Source organism: Elephantulus edwardii, unplaced genomic scaffold (genome assembly GCF_000299155.1).
Source record: "Elephantulus edwardii isolate Elephantulus edwardi_28Jun2011 unplaced genomic scaffold, EleEdw1.0 scaffold00015, whole genome shotgun sequence".
In the NCBI taxonomy this organism is placed as follows: Eukaryota; Metazoa; Chordata; class Mammalia; order Macroscelidea; family Macroscelididae; genus Elephantulus; species Elephantulus edwardii.
In genome coordinates this window covers 9,917,727-9,941,441 of record NW_006399765.1, presented here as the reverse complement: position 1 = coordinate 9,941,441, position 23,715 = coordinate 9,917,727, and the positions used below count along the sequence as shown (strand labels likewise).

At 35.6% G+C, this 23,715-nt stretch overlaps 1 protein-coding gene across 1 annotated transcript in view; it reads left to right on the top strand.

Moving 5' to 3' along the window:
• The window catches only part of RBL1 (retinoblastoma-like 1 (p107)), a 62,749-nt gene that overhangs the window by 26,873 nt on the left and 12,161 nt on the right, over positions 1 to 23,715 (top strand). The window contains exons 12-17 of the mRNA XM_006881505.1: positions 4,026 to 4,163; positions 6,756 to 6,920; positions 9,401 to 9,533; positions 15,173 to 15,439; positions 18,808 to 19,019; positions 22,726 to 22,902. Of these exons, the coding sequence (XP_006881567.1) occupies positions 4,026 to 4,163; positions 6,756 to 6,920; positions 9,401 to 9,533; positions 15,173 to 15,439; positions 18,808 to 19,019; positions 22,726 to 22,902 (1,092 nt within the window). The remainder of the gene's footprint in view (positions 1 to 4,025; positions 4,164 to 6,755; positions 6,921 to 9,400; positions 9,534 to 15,172; positions 15,440 to 18,807; positions 19,020 to 22,725; positions 22,903 to 23,715) is intronic.

Sequence of the window (23,715 nt, the reverse complement as noted above, 5' to 3'; positions counted from 1 at the left end):
CTTAAAAGACTTCTTTAAGGTGTTAAAAAGCAAAGATGTTGGGAAGCTCTGGTGGCCTAGTGGCAAGAAGCTGCACTGCATTCCCAGAGGTACATGGTTAGAATCCACCAGATGCTCTATTGGAGAAGGAGGGACAATCTCCTCCTGTATCAGTCAGATCTGATTTGATGGTACACACACAAAAATAATAAAATTTTAAAAATTAAAAAAAAATAAAATAAAAAGCAAAGATGTCACTGTAAGGACTAACATACTCTTGATCCAAACAAAATTTTCAATCATATCATAGACATGTGCTAGCTAGACAGTAAATAAGATAAACTGAAGAAATACTGATGCCTTTGAATTAGCAAAGAATATAAAATATGTCATAAACTGCCTAAAGAACAAATCTGTTCAGAAAAAGTAGAGCTAGAATATAGTTTAGACACAAGAATAATAAGACTCCATCTCAGAATTCTTTGGATATAATAGCATGAGGGACCAGGCCACTGGAGGAAGACCTGATGCTCGGTACAGTAGAAGATCAGCAGCAAATCAGGAAGACCTTCAGCGAGCTAGATTGATGTCATGACTGCTTAACGCACAGGGGAGACTGACGATGGTGTAGGATTGTGCAGTGTCTCATCCTGTTGTACTTAGTCTTACAGTAACTCAGTGCTGAATAAATGGCACCACAAATCAACAGTGTTGCCAGAGCTTCCTGACAAAGTGGGTGGTAGGGTAGCTAACTTATTATTAAAAATTAAAGATTCAAAGAAAACTGCCAAATAATGTAGAGAGATTCTGTGAACCATTTACCAACCTTCCCTGGGTGGTTATATTTTACATAGCAGAGTAACAAAACAGTGTATGTATATCTATACACCGTATGTGTCACATAAGCAAATGAAGATAACTACTACCCAAAATAAAACTCTTTTTCTTTCTGAGGTACTCTGTAACTTTGATGTAAACTATCGCCACATCTTTTAACTAAATAATAACAACTTGATACACAAAATTAAGAAAACTACCAATAAGTACTTACTTGCACACGTTTTAAAAATCATCTCTATGAAACTACAATGGTCAACCATTACTCTAAAGCAAAGATGAAAAAGTGAGAAGACTGAGAAACCATACTACTGGAAGCAAGGAAGCCAAACATCCAGAAGGGAGAAATCTAACCAATGTCTCTGAAAAATGAATAGGGTTGCTGATAAATAGAAGCTTAATTTGTTGTGTAAACTTTCACTGGAAACACAAGAAAATATTTTTTAAAAATACTACTTCTAAAAAAATACCTCTTCTGTCAGCTGAAAGATCTCTTTCCCCCTTCTTTTTAGTCATAATCACTCCCCTTATAGCTCTTATCATTATATAAGGGAGCTCTGGTGATGTGTCCATAGGGAGTAGCCACACTAATGCAAACATGGCATCTCTGGTGGTTTGAATCTGCTAGCAAGCTTGCCAGAGAAAACTACATAGGAGCAGTTTCCTTCTGTGCAATTTACAACCTCTGAAAACACACTGTGGAGGTTGACTGACTCAATTCTGACTCAAGTGACATTGAGTTGAGTTGATAATTTTATTACATACTATGTATGATTTGAAATCCTTTAAATTTGTTAACGTTCAGAGACTCTCTGTGTCTGTGTGAGAGAGAGAGATTGAGAGATTTATATTTTGAATTAGCTGGCCAGACTCAGTTTAAATAATCCCAGTTTTGTTGGCAGTATCGAAAGCATCATAGTCAGGGGCAAGTTCAAAGGCTGCCTTCTCCATCAAGCCTAATCAAGGTGTTTGTTGACCTTGGCCACATCCCGTGTTATAGAGCTTGATTTGGTGCTTACTGGTCTTGACATTCACAAGTTTGTTGTTACCATTTATCTTCTTTATAGCTGGCTCTTTATGGTGGATGGGAAACTTGATGATGGCACAGGTGTTAAGCTTGTTTCTCCTGGGGGCACTCTTCCAGAGGTATCTGGGCTGTGGATGCCTTTCAGGACTGCCTTTTTGGCCTTTGATGGCTTTGCTTTGGCTTTGGTTTGGGAGGTGCAGGGGCTTCCTTCTTCGCTTTTGGTGCTGTCTTCGGAGAAAGGAGTTGACATTCATTTTATAGTCTAGCATTTGATTTAACTAAGTAAATATTCTACAGACACTTGCAAAGAATGTGTATCATGCTGTTGTTAGGTGACCTGTTTATAACTCTTTTAGATCCTATTAATTAGTGATGGTATTAAGTTTTTCTAAATCTTTGCTGATTTTATATCAAATGAGAAAAGAGTATTGCATTCTCCACAGATAACTATGGGTTTATCTATTTCGTATTTCAGTTCTGTTTTTTATTGTTGAGAGGTGGATCTTTGCACATATTTTGTACCTCTTTGGTATATACATATTTAGAATTGCCATGTTTCTTGTTGGTGGCTTTAACTCCTACCCGCTCACGGTTGCCTGCCTAGTTATTATGATGATGATGATGATGATGATGTGTGTCTGTACCGTCAAATCAGATCTGACTGGTACAGGAAGAGATTGCCCCTCCTTCTCCAGCAGAGCATCTGGTGGATTCGAACCACATATCTCTGGGATGGCATTGCAGCTTCTTGCCACTAGGCCACCAGAGCTCCCCTCTGCCTAGTTATTTTTATAATCACCACCACTTTATTCCCAGAGCATTATGACTCCAAACACAAGCTGTTCCATTAAACCGTAACTCCTTATCTGTCCTCTTTGAAGTCTTTGGTAATCACTAATCTACTTTGTGTTTATATATTTGCCTGTTCTAGATATTTCATATAAGTGGCATCATATAATAGTTGGGTTTTGTTTCTGACTTATTTGGCAAAGGTGCAGCTATCTTATAACATGTGTAAAAGCTTTATTTTTCTTTGTGGCTGCATAGTATTTCATTATTTTAGTGACCCTTTTATCACTGTATACTGTTCTTCTCTGTCTCTGCTAATTTTCCCAGCTCTGAAGTCTATTTTGTCTGGTGTTAAAAATAACTGTTCCTGAATTCTTTTGATTATGTGCATGATACATACTTTTTCCATCCTTTTACTTTTAAGCTCCTGTCCTCATTATCTTCATATTGACCTCATTAGCATAACATAAGAAAACTTCAATTTCTAAACAAGATCCTATTTATAGGTAAGAAGTTAGGGCTTCAGTATAAAGTTTAGGAAATATAATTCAATCCATAACAGTTTCTGGAAATTTGATTCACAGACATAAACCCTAACATTGACAGAATATTGACGGTTATTAAAAAAAAAAACTAATTATGATACATTTCCTTTGATGGAAATATTCAGTTTGATTTATTCAAATTTCAAAGTATCTTTTTTTTGTACCCCTCATTTAAACTTAAGATCTTCAGCTGAGATACTTATCTGGTAGGGGAGGCACTATGGTCATCAAGGTAGTTTTTCCAATATGAGGCTTATCAACTGCAGTCTGGATTTACTGACCCTTTTCAATTTCTCCAAATGTGGAAAAATTGGCTACGTAATATAAAACAAACCATCAAAACTTAAGATCTACACCTGTGGAAGAGTAGAATTTTTTTAAAAAAATATTATTCTTTTTTGTGTGTGTACTGTCAAATAGGATCTGACTGGTACAGGAGGAGATTATCCTTCCTTCTCCAGCAGAGCTTCTGTTAGATTCGAACCATGCATCTCTGGAATTGCAGTGCAGCTTCTTACCACTATGCCACCAGAGCTCCCCAAGAGTAGATATTTTTTAAAAAATTACCAGTTTGAAAACTTTGATTTTTGTCTGGTAATTTGTTGAAAGTCCTCTCATATCTCCTCTGACTGGTAACCTTATATACCGAAGACTTAACACCTGCGCAGGCCTGTACCATCTTCAGTCTCTGCTGTGCTTAAGCCTAATGTGTGGTCACTGTGTCTATCCATCTCAGTTTAGTACACTGTAACTTACAGAAGTTACTTTCTTTGTTTTTGTAGTCATATTCATGTATGGCAGAGGCTGGACTTGCTGGTAATTGTAATCTGATCTTTTTCTTCCCTAAGGTTCTTTTAGAGCAGGATATATTTCATCGTTCCTTGATGGCCTGTTGTTTGGAAATTGTACTCTTTGCCTATAGCTCACCTCGCACTTTTCCCTGGATTATTGAAGTTCTCAATTTGCAACCCTATTATTTTTATAAGGTGAGATAAATAAAAAAGTTCTGTTATAATGTACTTAATATACATTGTATTCATTATAGTACTAAAGAAACAACCTGTAATGTTTTGTGGAAGAATCTCCAGAAATGCCTCTTTTATATATATATAAAATTATTTTTTTCTTAAAAAAAAAAAAATTATTTTTTTCTTTTGGGTGGAATCAAGGACCAAATGGAGAAGGTGAAAGTCTCAGCAATTTAAGCCCATTTTGACAGATTCATGTTTTCCATCAATGATTTTGCATAAGTGACCTATACTAAGTACTTAAAATTTTCCATGTTTTTTTAAGTGAAACATATGTATGATGCAGAGTCTTTGCCATAGGAAAAAGAAAATATTTATATTTGGTTTTGATAACAGTCTTAACAAATCATGTTACAGTAACTGATTGTATGTGCTGCTTCCTCGAATTTTATTTGTGTGAATGAATCTTTCTTACTTTTTCTTACTTTCTGCTATTGTCGTTTTGCTAAAATTTTTCTTAAACTTTTACTGTTAACCTAGTGTCCAGTATGTCCCTAGGTGGCACAAACAGTGATGCTTTTGACTAGTAACCCAAAGATTGGTAGTTATAACTCACTACTAGAGGCACCTTAGAAGAAATTGGTGGCAGTCTGCTTCTGAAAACCTGATGGAGCATAGTTCTGAGTTTGCTGTGATTCAGAATCTGCAACCAAATTTAGACTTAGTTTATTGACATAACTGAGTTAATATTTAGGAAGTTCTACTAGTTTGTCTGTAAGAAATTGCACTGCTAACTCAAAGACTTGAGTTTCTGTTTATTTGAATCTGCCATCCACTCCCGGAAGAAAGTTGGGCAGTCTCCTCACATGGGATTTATAGCCCTGGAAACCCACTGGAAGGTCAGCTATGAGTTGGTTAACTTAGTGTCAGTGAGTCAAATTTTGAATTAATATTTAGTTATCTCAAAGGTCTGTAGTTCGGAATCCCCCAGCTGCACCACAGGAAAAAGAAGTAATCAACTCTCGTGAATTTTACTGCAGCTGAAACCTGCTGGAGGGCCAGCTATGAGTCGGTTCCGACTTGGTGCATAGCAACAGCAGCTCCTTCCATAAAGATTGACAATCTTAGGAACCCAGTTGAGTATTGCTGTGGTCCTGCTCCAGACTGACTGGAGGACAATAGGAATGGGTGCTTTTTGTTTTAAATTTATTTTATTTTTATTATTTGTGTGTGTGTGCACCATCAAATCAGATTTGACTGGTACAGGAGGAGATTGTTCCTCCTTCTCCAGCAAAGGAATGGGAGCTTTTTTGTTGTTATTATTGTTTGTTTGTGTTACTATTTAAAAACTTTTGATAATAGCAAGATTACTTTGCTATGTTACGTCTATATATAAAATATCCCTGATTTAAAAGTGTTGAAAAGATTAATCCATTTGAATTATTTACTTAAAGTAATTAAAACATTTTTTTCAGACTCTTAGAAAAATTTAATGTCTGTATTTAGTTGAATTTTACTTTATGAGTTCAGATTTGATGTTAAGAAATGTTAAAACTATTTAAGGGAAAGTCATAAGGAAAAGCTTCAATTTTTTTTTTGTCTACAACCTAATAGTAATTTATTTTTACTTATAAAATTCCTATTTCATTCATTAAAATAAATGCCTTTTTAACCACATAAATAATACTCTAAAAATGTAGTGCTTATTGAATAAAAACCAGAAAATATAGCAAAAGGGAGCTCTGGTGGCTTAAAGGCAAGTAGCTGCACTACAATCCCAAAGGCATGCGGTTCGAATTCACCAGATGCTCTACTGAAGAAGGGGTGGCAGTCTCCTCCTTTGCCAGTCAGATCCAGTTTGACAGTACATAACAAGAAAAAAGAGAAAAATACAGCTAAATGTAAATACTAAAATAACCTATAGTTTTCAACATCTGCCAAAAAAAAAAATTAGTCTTTTTTATATGTATACTCCCAAACTTTTAGATAATTTCCCTTATTAAGATGGAATTTTACTTTGCATAAGCAGAGTTCATTTTAAACGCTTCATTTATTCCACACTTTTTGGTTATTAGCATGAATAGCTGAAATGGGATAGTAGATTCAAAATAGAACTACACTGGGAACCCATGATCCAACTTCTGACATTGTTGGGCTATTGACTGACTTCTACTCTTTTTCCATGAATGACATAAAACATGAGAAACATAATATTTGTAAAAATGTTTTGAAGAGCATAAAAGATTCTTAATAAATAAAACATATTAATAAGCCACAAAATTATAGTTCAAAGATGACTTTGGTTCTGTCACACAATAAAGCCAGAACAAGTCATATGTGAAAGTCTAGTCTCAGGAGCTCTCATGACCTAGTCCATAGGGAATTTTGCTATTTACCCAAAGACTCTGCTGCTTTGTTGGTTCAAATCCCTCCGAGGGCCTAAGAGAGACAAATGAGTAGTCTTGTCCTATATGATTTATGGTCTTGTAAATCTGCCAGAGGGTAAGCTATGTATCCATTCCTACTTGATGGCAATGAGTTTTTTAAGAACTGATTCTTTGTGTTTTTATAAAATTGACTACATTGCTTTCTCAATTTTCCTCTCCCCAGGTTATTGAGGTGGTGATCCGGTCGGAGGAGGGACTTTCTAGGGATATGGTAAAACACCTGAACAGCATTGAAGAACAAATTTTGGAGAGTTTAGCTTGGACTCATAATTCTGCACTATGGGAGGCGTTGAAGGCTTCTGCAAACAAAGTTCCTACATGTGAAGAAGTGAGTCAGAGCAGGGCTGATAATTGTGTAATTTTCTTCTCTCTCTCTCTTTCTCTCTTAAAATCATAACTTTGTTGTTATTGTTATTAGGTGTCATTGAGTTAAGTAGGACTTGTAGTGACCCTATGAACAACAAGCCTATCTGAACCTGTCCTGCCCTTTGCCAACCTCATTGTCTCTGACACACTTGAGTCCATTGTTGCAGCAATGGTGTCAGTCCACCTGGTTGAGGGTCTTTCTCTCTTTTGCTGACTCTCCACCTTCCCAACCATGATATCCCTCTCCAAGAAAAGGCTTCTCCTGGGAACCAGCCCCAGACTGTGATGTTGAGCTATAATTTACAGTGAATATCATTCACCCACTTAACGTATAAACTCAACCCAGCAACAATAGCAGAGTTCAGCAGGACAGCAAACAGCACTTATGGGCAAGGTTGTAGAGAGGTTAGAACTCTTATTCACTGTTGGTGGGAGTATAAAATGAAAGACCACTATGAACGGTGGTCTGTTTCTTTCTTAAAAAGTTGGAATAGCTTTTTCCACTTTAGCACCATCTTGTTCGAGACCTCTAAACCATGAGGGCCAAGTGGAGGAAAAAGCGAATGCGCAGGCTGAAGCGTAAAAGAAGAAAGATGAGGCAGAGGTCCAAGTAGACGTGAGCATGTGCACCCGCAGACACCACAGTGGCAGGAGTAGAGAATGCCACAGGCCGGGGACGCTGATACCAATTGGACTGCATGCTCCTGTCTAGAACTTCTGACTCAGGGGATCTAGAATGTCTATCACCATTCGATCGCCATGAACACCTGAGAGGCCCACTTCCCTCCTTCGAAACCAAGCCCTTTTGATCTGTTGCCCTGGACCTATGATATTCTGGGCTAACTCTGCTTAGTTGTGGTTGGATGTCACGTGCACAATAAATCACCTCTTCTGCTGTCTTAGCTGAAGAATAAAAAAAATTTAAAAAAGTTGGAATAGACATACCTTTTAACCCTGCAATTGCAGTACTGGGAATATACCCTATAAAGAAACCAGTGCCACGGCTCAAGGAGATGTATATACACCCATGTTTATTGCTGCATTATTCACAATAGCAAAGAGGTGGAAGCAACTCAAATGCCCAAAAACAAATAAATGGATAGGAAAACTGGGACATTGACACAAAAGCATATTATGCAGCATTGAAGAACAATGAACTCATAAAGCATTACACAGCATGGAAAGCCTGGAGGGCATTTTACTGAGTGAAATATCTGTCACAAAAGGACAAATACTGTATAATACCACTGTTATAAATTAGAACAGATAGGGGGGTGGGCAGAGAAGGGGGAAGAGTGGATAGATAAAGATCAGTGCAGTAGACAAAATGAGGGGAAGAACTGTCTGAAAAGAATATATGGTTACTCATTATACATATGACAACAGTCCAGAACAAGGGGTGCATTGCTAGAGGTGATGGAGAAGGGAAGATACTGTGCAACAGAAGAAAAAAATAAAGTGTAAATTTAGTGGTTTTAGTGCATTCCCAGAGTTGTAAAACTATCACCACGATCAGTTTTAATAACAATTTTATTTAGATCAGTTCACATACCATAAATTTCACCAGTTTAAAAAGTACATACTCTAAGTTTTTCAGGTATTACTGTAATCAATGTTAGCATTTTTTGGTACCACATAAAGAAACCCCATAACTGTTAGTATTGACTCCTCATCTATCTTCAATGACCAGTCTGTTTTCTACTTACAGATTTACCTGTTTTGTACATGTTATAAAATCGTAAATACGTTCTTGTCAGTTGTGATTAACTTCTTTAAGCTGTAGTGTTTAAGGTTCTTCCATAGTGTAAGGTATATCAGTATTTATTATTAATCCTTATTTATTTAACTATAAATGGATAGGTCACATTTTATTGTCTCACATGCTTTGCACATTTTATCAGGAGGATCTAACCTATGGATAAAGATCCCATGCATAGAAAAGTAGAGGTTCAGCAGAAGAGAGGGATACTTTTTTGAGATATCATTAACAGTTTTCCAGTCTTGCAGCAGACTGAGCAGTCTTCAGTATTTATCAGTAGTCCATTGTAGAACTCATTAGGAATGTGGAAACAACTATAGACTTGAAGCAAAAGAAATTTTGGACTCAAACCTTGACTCTTACTTAGCAATAGTGTTTCTTTGAGCAAATTTCATATTTTGAACCTCTGTTTTCTCATTCCTGGGTGGAGAATGATAGTGCTTATTATAAAAGCTTATTTCACTTCAATAAACTTAACACAGATACAAGATTAAATTAATTCTTTTCATATATGTAAAGGTAATAATGATTAAACACTTTATGGAAGTTGTTATAATTTGCAATAATTATGAATGCAAGGAAAGTAAATAAGTTTTTAAGACACTTTTCCTCCATTGTTTCCATGTTACATTTTCATTGCTAAGTTTATTTGTATGTAAAGCAAACTAGTTTGTCTTCTACAGGTTACCTTTCCAAACAACTTTGAAACAGGAAATGGGGGAAATATCCAGGGACATCTTCCTATGATGCCAATGTCTCCCATAATGCATCCACGTGTCATGGAAGTTCGGACTGACAGTGGGAATCTCCGAAGGGGTAAGTTCAACCATCTTAGATTGTGAAACAGGAAAAAATATAGCAAAGATAATTTTTATCAGCAAATTTAAAGTCTTGCTAACATACTAATTACATTTTAATTTTTTCCGTAGGATTTGAAAAGGGTCTTTATGCTTTTGCCATCTCCCTAAATGAATTGAGTATTTTTGAGGCTCAGTATATAAATTTTTATATTAAAATTATATAACTTTAAAATTATTATATAATTATATTTATAATAATATGTAAAATTTTCAGTCTGATTTTTAACATAATTTCTTTTTATTGCATTATCACGTATTATAGAAATAGTGTTTTTGACCTTTTAATGAATTAATATTTTAAAAGAATTCTCAAATAGTAATAGAATATGTTTTAAACTAATTATCTGCTTTCCATATTTAGCAAGAGGTTCTTGGTTTTCTTTTTGTCTGTGTGTCTGTAAAGGTATCTTGAAAGCTGAGAGCTTTCATTCTTATTGAGATGCTTAAACTCATCTAAAAAGTGGCTGAACTCAAAATAGTTCATTTTTTGTATTACCAATAGGAAAATATTAATGCAGATTTTTAAAATGTCATTGAAGGAAATTTCCTGACCAAACAGTATCCGTAAGACAAATATTCAAGTTACTTAGTGAGGTAGCTCTGTTGTTGTTATGTGCCTTCAAGTTGCCTGCAACTCATAGCAATCTTGTGTACAACAGCCCTTAACCCTGCTCTATCATGTGCCAATCTTACTGTCACCAAAACCTATCCCCATTATCCCAGTCACTGAATCAGTCCATCTCATTGAGGGTCTTCCTCTCCTGTGCTGTCCCTCCACCCTTCCAAGCATGTCTTCCCTCTCCAAGGACTGATCCCGCCTTGCAACAAGTCCAAAGTATGCCAGAAGAAGCTTCAGAATCCTTGCCTCCAAGGAGCAGCCTGGCTTCACCCTCTCCAGAACGAACTTGTTTGTTTTCCTAGTAGTCCATGGTATATTCAGTACTCATCTCCAACACCACAGCTCAAAGGCATCAGTGCAAAGACCATGGCCTATATCAGCTGCACCTTAGTCTCCAGATTTTCATTGTTGCTCTTCAGTACTTTGGAGAGGTTTCTGACAGCAGACTTTACCAATGCAATTTGTCTTAATTTCCAGTCTGCTGATACAAAGAGTATTGATGTACAGGCAAGCAAACTGAAGCTGTTAACAATCTCAGTCTCTTCACCATCTGTCATGATGATGCCAGTTGGTCCGGTGGTGAGAATCTTTGTTTTCTTGATGTTGAACTTCAGTCATATCGAAGGCTGCAGTCGTTGACCCTCTACAGCAAGTGCTTCTGGTCTTCCTCAGTTTTAGCAAGCAAGGGGTGTCATCTGCATAATGCAGGTTGTTGATGAGTCTACCTCTAATCCTAATGCCTCATAGAGTCCAGCCTCCTGGCCAATCTGTTCCACGTATAGAGTGAAAAGATACGGAGATAGGACACATCCTTGGTGCACTCCCTTCCCAATTTTGAACCATACAGTGTCTTCTTGTTCTGTTGTGATGACTGCCCCTTGGTCCAAGTATAGGTTTCTCATAAGCACAATCAAGTGTTCTGGGATTCCCATTCTTCTCAGTCAGCAACAGTTTATTGTGATCCACACAGTCAAATGTGTTTGCATAGTCAGTGAAACACAGATAGACATTCCTCTGGTACTCTCTGCTTTTGTAGCTCTGATCCATTTTTTTTTCCTGATCCATTTTTAAACTGTGTGTGTGTGTTTGTGCGCGCGTGCATGCACGTGCGTGAGAGAGCATGCATGTACACACTTGGGTGCACATGAACAGTGCTTGCTTTCAGGACCATGAGATTACTGCAAAGTGAAGTCATGCAAAACTATGGCTTTGAAGAATTTATGATTGTCATTTAAAAAATTGTTAAAACAGTTAAAAATGTCAGTTATTAATGTTTAGAAAAATTGGAAAGCTGATAGTAAATTAAAATTTCAAACATCACAAATATTGAATAAAGGAACATATTCAGTGTAAACTCGATCAGGAATAACTTAAACAAGCCTGCTACATCTTACTGTCCTTTTTGCATCATTATATTTCTTTCCAAATTTTCATCAGCTTCTAACACTTCCACCTATGTATCTTATTTCTGTTCCTCCTTCTGTCTTCTCCTTTCCTGACTTCTGAGATTTCTTCCTAAGCAAGTGTTGCCTTTCTGATCTTTTATGTTAAATTGTTCCAAGGATTGAATACCTCCCTGGTGTTATATGCTGTTGTTGTCGTTGTGTACCGAAGAGTTGAAACTGACCCATAGGTGTCCTTCTGGTGGGTTTTCAGAGGCTGTTAATCTCACAAGAAGAGACTCCCCATCCTTCTCCTGTGGAGCAGCTGGTGGCCTCAAACCACATGTCTTTGGAAGTTTGTTTGACTGAAAGTTGAGCCACTGAGACGAACTCAGTTCTAGGCTCATAGAGTGACCCGCGAGGATTGGGGATGCTCCCTGTCTGTATCAGAGTAGTAATAAGCCTACCCATTTTAATGACTTTGAAGTTTTGTTTCACATTTTTTTCCCTGGGAGATTGTGATCCCTTTCCTTTCAATCAGCCGTGGTACCAGACACTTAGTTCTTCTCATCTCAGTGTTGTGAAAGTTGAAGTTCATGAAGTCTGTTAATATTTAGACTAATTATTTCCTTTTTTTTTTTTCAATTTGGAAAATCAAATGAGAAAAGGTTCATTTAAGAAGTAAGACAGGCATAGCTAGTGAAAGGTGGACCATGCAAAAGAGAGTGAAAAAGAAGGAGAAGGGACTTCTGAAAAGACAGCAGTGAAAGCAGACCTTTCAGCATGAAAAGGAGAGTAAGAGAGCGAGAGCTAATTACTTCCTTTTGTTTTTTATTTTCTTCAAACTTCGTTGTTCTAGACAAGAAGAACCCAATGATTGTGCCTTGGATTGCTGCTCACAAGCTTTTGAGGCTCTCGTTGCTACTTACCAAACTTTAACATTTTATACTTTGCTTTTTCAATGTCTTAAAATATTTCTGAGAATTCCTTTAATGTGACTTTTTTGCTGTCCTTGCTCTCTCTAGAACACCTTTATCCTTTTTGTTAGAACAGTGTTGCACATTTATGACGTTTCCTTCAGGAACAGTGTCAGCCTTTACATGCTTTACTTTATCGTTTCTCCTATGACTTCACTGATACTCAATTTAAACTTCACTTAGGACATTATCATTTGTTTGTTTTTTGCACATTTTGATGGTGGTATTTGGTATTCTGGATTTTTTCCCTAATTCTCTCAGTTTTATTTTTATAAAGTGTCATATCATGGGTTTATCAATGAGGCAGACAAAGTTAATACAACTGCATGGTTTTCTGTCTGCATGAACTGAATAACAAACATGTCATAACTAATAGTTATCAGACTTTGAAAGAAGTGATTTACTGGCCACAATCATGATACACATATGTTCTTTACTAATGCTTTGTGGACTAGAGTCAGTAGGAAGTTTGTAGTTTATATATTATCGTTCATAGTTAATATACTACTGAAACTTGAACAGTCTTGTAGGTAGTTTGGTGTTAATTTAAATAAATTGTGGTAACTGAAATTCATGCATCTTGAAACTATGCAAATCAAGAATTATTTTTATGTACGTATGTGTGCTCATGACAATAATGTATGTGTATATTTGCCTGAAGACCTAAGAAGTAGCATAATGAAGGATAGTCACTAAACTATGGTTCTCTCCAAATGGTGGATTTCAAGTGATTTTTTACTTTCTTTGTTACAGTTTCTTGGTTTTGTTTGAGCTTGTTCAATGAACATAAATTTTTGTTGGGATATAATTTATATATCATAAATTATTTAAACCCTTTATGTGTTTATAATTCACTAGTTCAAAAGATTACTGTCATTACTGTCAAATTCCAGGCCATTTCATTACACACACACCCCCCAAACCCCCACCCCCATGTGAAACCTCTTACCTTTTAGCAGTCATTCACCTTACCTTGGCTTCTCATCCTCTGGAACCGGCAATCTACTTTCTGTCTCTCTGGATTTGCCTATTACAAGTATTACACAAGTATGTGGCCTTCTGGGTCTACTTTCTTATGTTTAGCATAATATTTTCAAGGTTTATCTGTGTTGTAACATGTCACTACTTCATTTCTTTTCACAGTTAAATGATAGTCCATTGTATGATATCCCACATTTTGTTCACCAGTTGATAGATGTTTGAGTTGTTTTTGACTGTTACGAATAAAGCTTTCATGGCATTCATAGCATATATTATTCTCATAATTATGGGGAAATGTATTTCCTTATATAAATCAAAGCAAATAAAAGGAAATCCTTAGAAAATAATAATATTTAATCTGAGGAGGATGAAGCAATTTGTTAGCTTGCATATTTATTAAATTTTCATTGAGTTTCCACTATAACTTTTTTCATTTTAAAAAAAGGAAAGTGTTAGGAAAAGATAAATTTCAAGGAATTTACAGCCTACCTCATGCTATATCTTGAATTTTCCCTTAAAATATCAACTTTGAGTATTCCTACTTGAATTCAAAGCTTGCCTTGGGTTTCTTAAATCTTTTAGGATTCAGATAGACTCATGTAGAGAGTTAATAGGAACTGTAGTATAGATTTCTGCTTGTTTTCTTAAGGCAAAGAGACTATGAAGAGATTAAACCATGGCTATTTCCTTCCTTGTCTCAGATTTGAGTAGTAATACAGAGGGAGCTGCCAAACCATTTACAGAGATAACTGTTATGCCTTTAAACATGTTTTGAAAATTGATTAATGATGTTTTATCTAATTATGTAGTGAAATGTTTTCTGTTTAAATGTATATATTGCCATACATGTAAAGAAATAATGAGGTTTAAAAGGTAAGGAAGAATCATGGGAAAATAGGGCTGTAAGGGGATAGATGTACCTTTGCACCATGTGAACATGGAGTGGAGAACACTCTTGCAGAAGGCAGCCCTGGAAGAGAGGCATGATACTTGACTTTTTTTTTTCTTTTTTTTAAATCATTGCACTATTGCCAACCACAGATTAGCACAAAGGTAAGAACAGCTTTATTACCTTTACTCCTCTTCATCTCCTGCTAGGTAGTCTTATAGAAGTTGATTCCCCACAGCTACTGCCTAAAATGATACTTAGCAGGGTGATACAGAAGGAAGAACTGTAAATCACCACACTTATAATTTGCTTTTGCACTTTCTTCTCCTGGGCTGTTTACTAAATAATATTGAGAAACTGAAGCTAATAGAACAACCACTTAAATTTAGTGCTCATCTCATTCAGCCTTGCACCTTCTATTTTATTCTTCATATTTTGCTCTGTAATATATGAAGAAGTTCAAGAAAAAGTGATCTAGAAAAATGACCTGTCTTGAACCAGGATGATGATGATTGTTAAAATTTTCACATTTTGTGTAGTGATTTATTTCATACTGTTTTTTCCTACCAGATAGATAATCAGTAAAGGTAAAATCTACATCTGGGTTGTTGTGGGGTGTTTTTTTATTGTGGCTGTGTCCTTAGTGTCTGAAATATAAATTCAATAATTATTTGTTGAGTAAATGAGCTTGATTATTATTTTGGAATGTGTATGAATTGTTTTAAAATGTCTTTTTCTCTTTTTCAGATATGCAGCCATTGTCTCCGATTTCAGTCCATGAACGCTACAGTTCTCCTACAGCAGGGAGTGCAAAGAGAAGACTTTTTGGAGAGGATCCTCCAAAGGAAATACTGACAGACAAGCTCATAACAGAAGGGACAAAATTAAAAATTGCTCCTTCTTCAAGTATTAATGCTGAAAAGATAACAGTCTCTCCTGGGCAAGGTCTTTTAACAATGGCCACATCAACAGTAACAGGGACAACAGGACAAAAAGTTACAATTCCATTTCATGGTAATATCTTAAGACATTTATTTTATGTTTTTTTAACATCTTACTCCTTTTTACTTTTTTCATTTTCATGGTTTGTAAATTTACTTTCTTCCTTGTTGGGACTTCCCTTTTTTATTTTGAAGCTTTCCAAATGAGTGTATTGAGCAAGAATTTTGTTCCTTGATTTAAAAACATCTCTTAAGGAATACAAAACACAGTATTCTTATCTCAGAGGGAAAATCTTTTAAAATAATTAATAATCTAGAATTATTCTTTTGTAGCTTTCTCTACTCTTTTCTAATGTATTTTTCACATGAGTGCAGATAAAAACATCTCTTTTTGCATGTTTTTGTGTACGCATGTGCCCTTGTGGATCATTTCTAGTTCCATAGGTTTGCCAGGAGGATAGCATACAGAATAAATTTTGTCATGCTTCATTTTGGATTCATTGTGGTATCTTTATAAGATGCTGCTGTGTTGCATTCATCTGTTCCTCAGAATGGATAATGTCATGTCTATTGAATTGGAACTGAGTCCTAGCAGACCCCAGCAGCCTTTCAGAGGCTATAAATCTCACAGGAGTAGATTGCCCATCCTTATCCTAGGGAGCAGCTGTGGATTCAAACCATCTGTCTGTGATTGGCAGCACAATTCCTTATCTGCTAGGCAACCAGAGCTCAAAAATTAATCAAGTATTTTTTTGGGAGGGGGGTAACCAAATAAATTACCAACAAGATCAAACATTAAGAATAAGTTTGTACAGTACAACAATGAATGAATGAGAACCCAAAATCTCTGTAAATGTTCATTAAAACTAGTAAAATTTAATAATAATTTTAAAAAAAAAGAATAAGTTTGTAATCTTAAAATCCTAAGACATTGGATGGTTTTCCTTGAACGTGAACCAAGAAGTTTCATTGTTAAGAGATACATACTTAGCCCAGGGATTCTAGTCTGTCCTATGTATTTATAATAACTTATGAACCATTAGCATTTTCCCAGAAATACTTGTTAACATGGAAAATGTATATAGTTAAGTGAGTGAGTGATATGGATGAAATTACAGGGAGAAGGATGTACTGTCACATGCTGGTAAACATCTCCCTTAACTTTATCCCTGAAGGGAATAGCCTAGACATCCCCTGCTTTTAATCCTTTTAGCCTAGAGGTCGCTTCTGTCATTAACGAACCATTTTTATTCAGTCTGCATTATAGTGTGGAGAAAGACCCCAATATGATAACTTTATTTCACCTACTTTCTTATTCTTGGTCAAGTTACTTGCTTCATTTTTGGTCTGTAAAATTAGAGTCATCTGTATGATTAAGTTTTTGTTATTTCTGTAACCTGTATGACTAGGTTGTTGTTGTTATGTGCCGTCTAGGTAGAATATAAAATATAGCTGGAAAATCCAAAATTAAATGCATTTCTAAAAAAATGTAATAAAAGGAAATGATTTTCTTACATCCATCAGTATCATGGGCTTGAAATAATACACTTCATTACCTATAGTATTAGATTTTTGCCACAGTGACATCAGTTGTCATTTAAAGGGTGTTTACTGTGTGTTGGAATCTGTATCATTATCATTGTTTCGTTTCATCCACAAATCAGCCCTGGACATAGGTGTCGTCTGTATTTTACAGATGATGAAATTCAAGAGTATTTACTTTTTCCATTCATGTTATTAAGGCATCAAGGGAGTTAATTGTTTGACTCCAACTTCATTACATTCTTCTTTAGTCTTTCTAGTAATAGGTGAAAATTCATTCCACTCTTTTGAAGAACAGAAACATAACATTCTTTTAACGCTATTCAAAAATATCTCAAAAATCAAATATAATCATACATAAAGGAGTGAGTATATTCTTCAAACTGTACGCATCACTTGTATCAGTCAGTGTTCTCCAAAGAAACAAAAGCAGTAGGATAGATGGATAGATCAGTAGGTAGATAGAGATATTGTAACGAATTGGCTGCCATGTGATCATGGGCTTTAGTAAGACTGAAATCCATAGGGGAGGCCACCAGGTTGAAAACTCAAAGAAAAGTTGATGTTTCAGTCTGAAGAGTTCAGCTTCCACAGAGCAGGTCAGCAGTAAGAACCTCAGGTAGTTATGTTATAACCTTGACGCAGAATTCCTTTTAGAAACATCAGATTTTACTCTTAAGGAACTCAGTGGATTGCATGAGATCCACCCACATTTTTAAGAGTAGGGATATTCATTTAAAATCAACTGATCATGAAAGTTAATCACATTTACAAAGTATCTTCATAGCATCACCTGGAATTGCTTTTGACCAAACAACTGCATTCTACAGCCTAGGCGAGTTGCCACATAAAATTAACCATCACACCACCCTAGCATTTCATGCTTGGATGGAGGTTTATACACAACCCTTATTGTACAACAAAGCATTTTCACTTCAGGTTTTTATTTTAGTTTAAAACCACAAAGTGTCAATTTACTTGTACTGAGCATAAAAAAAAAAAAAAAAAGAAGAGTTTAAAAACAAACGTATCTTTTTTTCCTACATGTAATTTCTCAAAATCTTTTGAGAATTGATGCAAGGGATATAGTCAGCTTTACTCCTCTCATATTTTAGCAACTTGTTTTGGTAAAGTAATAAAGTTTTTAACTTATGGGATTCCATAGAGATGAGAGATGCAAATCAAACATTGTTCAAGAAATGAAATCCTGAGAGGCAACAAATCTCTATGATGTAGAACAGAAGTGACCAAACTTTCTTAAAGGACTAGGTTTTGTATTTTAAGAGACAAATTAAAGTTATTATGTTAAGTACTAATTTTAAAATATAACCATTTGAAATGTAAAACCAATCTTTAGTTTCTATAGAGTGTAGTTTGCCTCACTGAAGTAGGAGGTAGAGCATTGTCTCTTTGGATTTTCTCATGCCAGTTGATCAGGACACCTCTCAGGACTATGTTCTCAAGGCCCCAGCACCAGCAGTTCATTCCCTCAGAGTGTGTTCTTATGATTCGCCCCTCTTGGCTCTTCTATATACATGAATGTATATACTTAAATAAGTTAAAAATATCATCTGCCAAATATATGGTCATGGGTGTAGTCCTTTTTCCTTGTCTGATAGTTTTGTCTGCCTTTATGTGTATAATGATTTGATGAAGAAAATTTATAGGAAGTTAGATTACAAGTATATAAAGTCTTTGTCAATGTTTCTTCACTGAGATGACTGTAAAAGCAGATTTCCAAAAGTTACAGACTAAAATGATTCTTGGTAGGATAACTAGATTGTTATTAGTAGTTACCTTATAAATTAAAGCAAATGAATGTTAAGCAAATATAATTGACAACTTTGCCAAAACACATGCACCTTTTTTCTAACTATGCTCTCTTAATTATATATTCAGGTATTGCAAATGATGCTGGAAGGATCACACTGATACCTATTTCCATGAATACAACTCAGGATTGTAACATGAAGAGCCCTGTGTCACTTACTGCGCAGTCTTTACTTGGGGGTTCTCCAAAACAGACACAGCTGACTAAAGCACAAGAGATGCATCCAGGTGGAGTAAACAAACCAAAGAGAACTGGTTCCTTAGCTTTGTTTTACAGAAAGGTATGTCTTTTTATTGTACATGTCTTTTTATAGCATCTACAAAGAGCTTGTTCAGCTGAGTAGTAGAAGGGAAATTTAACTTTGTTTTTATTCCTTCATTTAAAATATTTTACGTCAAAAGAGAATATTATGATCTTGGTATTTAGACTCAAGTTTGTGTTCTTCTACTTCCAAATTTATGTTTCTTACACTCTTACGTTCTTTCTGACCTTGAGTAGTGGTTATCCATCACCTGTGGAATTTACAGGAAATCATTGTTTTGCTGTTTAGTTTATTGTAAACAAGATATTTTGGATCTCATGGGTGAGCTTTAAATTACTGAGGAATGATAAAGATTAGTTGGGTGTTAACAGGAAGATAAATTTTTATCATAAATCTGATTATGTTAACCTTTTGGACTATGACCAGTTAAGAACAAGATAATGAATGTAATTAATGTCACAAATTTTACATAGGAAAGATTAAAATGGAAAATGCTTGTTTTATATAAATATTTGCCATGATGAGAAGAGATGCGACTATCTCTCATAACCTTCATTATTTGAATATTAATGAATAAAGATGGATTAAATTTGCTTTTAGTTGTGGAAGTTTATTTTTATTATCATCAACTTTTGATAAGATGGATCTGGTAATCAAATGACTAGCTATTCCATTCAGAGTTTTAAAACCAAAATGATCTTTTTTAATGTTTTAACATGGTGTTTAAGGTTTAAAACTTAAAGAAATTGTTTCATCATTTTCAAATGACTGTTAATAAAAATTTGGTTCATTTCCTTAGTTTGTAATGATCCTTCATATATTGTATTTTTTACATGCTATACTTTTTCTGTAGACTAAGTTTGCTTATCAATTTTTTTCCTCTTTTGTCTTTTGCTGTCATGGAAAATTTCATCATAGACTCTGAATTAGATGTCTGCTATTAAGATAAAATGTGAGCATTACTTTCTATGTTTTTGTAGTGAATCCTGTTTCTTTCAGTGCTCCTGAAAAGTACTCTGACTTTATTCAGGAACATGTTATGTTATGTACCAATCAAGTCAGAACTGACTTATAACTGACCCGCCAAATGGGTTTTCAGAAGCTGTAAATTGCACAAGAGGGGACTGGTCCATCCTTTCTCCTAAGGATTCAAACTGCATGCCTTTGGGTTGGCAGCACAACTCCTTACCTCTAAACCATATGTCATTTATTCCTTAGCTTTATGTTTGTAAGAAAAATGACAGATAACAGTATCTTCAGCAAGATAGTCTGGATAGGTAACCTGGGACTTCTGTGGTTTCCACTGTCCCTCGGAATCCAAGGGTCTTCTAGGGTTTGTTCTTTGTTTCTTAACAAAAGGCTCTCAACTCAGTCCTGCTTCTGTTCCAGATCCAGACAGCAAAAGGAGAACACTCCCCTCATCTTAGGAACTCTTCCTAGAAGTTAGATATACTGGTGTTGCTTAATTCCTACTTTGTCACATCCATCCCTAGAATTTTCAGAACTTGATTGCAGGAAGTCTAGTGCCCTCCTCAAAAATCAGAGATTCTGTTAACTGTAGCAGAAAGGGAGACCATGCACTGGAATAGAACGCAGTTTTCTGCCACAACCAAGCTTTCGACTGCAAGCATTTATTTTAATTATATTTTTGAGTCTTGTTGATTATTGTTGATTGCCTTCAAGCACAACTCATGTGAATTTATGTTAATGGAGAGGAACAGTTCGGTAAAGGAAGGTCAAAATGGTTCAACCCTATGAACAAAAGGCCTGGAGCCTTTCTTTCACAATCGACATTTATCAAAGTTCATAGAGTTTCGAGAGGCATACTGTTTAAGAAGTGAATGCCACTCTTGCTTCCAGTTGTGAGACTTAGAGCTGTAAAATTTTCAGGGAATTAAAAAAGAAAAAGTGATTTTGTTTATTTTACTGTTTTTGTTGAGAGTATATACAGCAAACCATACACCAGTTCCATTTTTATGTTCATTTTTATGTTCCATTTCTATGTGCACCATTTAGTGGCACTGATTTCATTGTTCAGTAACCATTCTGACCTTCCTTTACCGAATTGTTCCTCTCCATTAACATAAATTCACTCTCTCTTAAGGTTTCTCCTCTGTTAGTATTGTTATTTTGATTTCCATATAAATAATTCTTAAAAGAGCATAATAGTTAAGGCAGACCTGTTTTACTAATTAAGTTAAACAAGTACTTGGTTTCAAGAAGACTTAAGGGATAATTTTTATCAGGAGTTAATTTTGGTTAAGGTTTTTATTTTTTAATATTGGTTTTCTTATAAAGTTCGTATACATTGCATTTCACACTATTGATTTAAGGATTATTTTAGGAGGTTGTTTAAGGGTTCATTCAATTTTAATGGACACTTGGAGTCTATGAAAATTAAATTAAAATTAAATCCTGTTCTGTACTTTTCCTCCTTTGATTAGGATTCTTCTGTGGAATCTCAGATCAAAATGTTCAGTAGTGGTATATGGGCACCATACAGTTCTGGTCACATGACCAGAAGGCAGTTTTTCATGGAGGCAATTAGCCACACATTCTGTATCCTGTTCCTGACTCTTTCTTAGTTGTTCAGGAGAAGCAGAGACCAGTTGTTATGCACTGCATGGCAACTTAGAAGCTTCTTAAGACTCCAGGCTAGAAAGTAGAGCAGAGGCACTAAACAGGTTATTAGACCATTTAACTGTCCTATGAAATCAACCCTTTACCCTCCATACTAATAAACAGAACAGATCCCATGAGGTTTCTAGTTGTAGAAATCATCCTCAGCAGCTACTCATTCTGTATTTGTTGTTCTTGTAAATATATTTAACAACTTTAGCCAATTCAGCTTTTCATAGAAGTACAACTTGAAATTACTAAAATAATCAGTCATGCAATTCTGTCCTTAGTCACTATTAAATTTCCATCACTGTTAACATTCCTTTCTTTGCTTTTTCTCATACCTGATACCACTAAGAAGCTTTTGTTACTGTCTTTTTATATAAGTAATATTTCTCTTTTTGTTTTTGACTTACTTCATTCAGCATAATGCCTTCCAACTTATATCATGTTATATCACAGTCTCCTGTGAACCCTGCAAACAACAAATCTGAACCTTGCTTTCTCAGTCCATTGTTACAAGCTCTGATATGCTCAAGCCCATTGTTACAGTTATTGTGTTAATCCATCTTGTTAACAATTTTTCACTTTTAGTCCAATCCTCTACCTTTCCCAACATAATGTCTTTTTCTGAAGACTGACCCATCCTGACAACAAAGTATATTAGATGAAGTTTGAGTCAGGCACACCTTAATAGTGTATATATATTGCAAGACTTTGTTTCTTCAGGGAATTTTCTTTTGCAGGATAATCCCTTTAAATGAATTATCTCTAACATAAGTGCAGGGCCCCTTAAATGGAGGGGAGGATGACTGAAGGAGCAGCCTGCTCTTTTTTACCACTTTCTATTGCCATCTCTTCTCTATTCCCCACCAACAGTTTGTGCTTCTCTTAGGACTGTTTAAAATACAGAACTCCATTAATGTTTTCCAAAGCAACTTTTACTTTCATCTTTATTAGTCTACCATAGCAATGAACCAGTGTTAAAGAACAAACATAATGCATCTATAGCTTGAGTATTTTAAAAACTTATTCACGGGAAGACTCAATTTCCAAGTGATTCACCCAGTTTTTTCCCTCATCAATGTACTATCTTTCATATTAGGTCTATCATTTGGCAAGTGTACGCTTACGTGATTTGTGTTTAAAACTGGATATTTCCAATGAACTGCGAAGAAAGATATGGACATGTTTTGAATTCACTTTAGTTCACTGCCCTGATTTAATGAAAGACAGACATTTGGATCAGCTACTCCTTTGTGCCTTTTACATCATGGCAAAGGTAATGTGTAAGTTGGGGAAAGCTCTTTGCCCTAGTTTTCTGTATTTAAAGCATGAGGTCTATTGAACTTGATGTCGTCTTCTACCTTTCTTCTACAAGCCAGTGTTACTGTTGTTAAGTACTTTTGATTCGGAACCGACTCGTAGCTGACCCTTCAGTGGGTTTCAGAGGCTACAGTCAAACAGGAGGAGACTGCTCATCTCTCTCCTAGAGAGCAGCTGGTACGTTAGAGCCTCACATCTTCAGGTTTGCAGCACAGCTGCTTACCACTAGGCTGCCAGAGCTCTGTCTCCAAGCCAGTAGTGCTCATAATTGTTGACTGAGTACTAAGTCCCTAGTACTGTATTTGTTTTCTGGACTGTCCATTTAGCTTCCTGATAATCTACTTTCCTACTTGTCGGAATACATTGATTGGGAAGTTGTTGTCCACACTATTTATGTGATCGTCACCATTCCCACCTCTACCCTTGTAGCACCTCTGATCTAGTAATTTAAAATAAAATAGTCAGTACATTATAGATGAGCTGAGTGCGGCCCAGCAGTCAGTATTTTGGTGAAAATTACACGATTAGTAGGTGTAGTTTTTAGGATCTCCTGATACCATCCTAAAGAGTATGTCATAAAATTGTTCGTTCAGGGGATATTTTTTTTAACTGTTTTCCCAAGATTCTGACCTATCTGAAAAAAATTACTTGAAAACTTTGAATTTGTCTATATTAACCACTCAGGTAATCAGCGTAGAAGTACTACATAGTTCAAACCTGGAGTGTGTGTATATTTAATCTCTAAGCTTTTTGAAGGCATATTTTCATG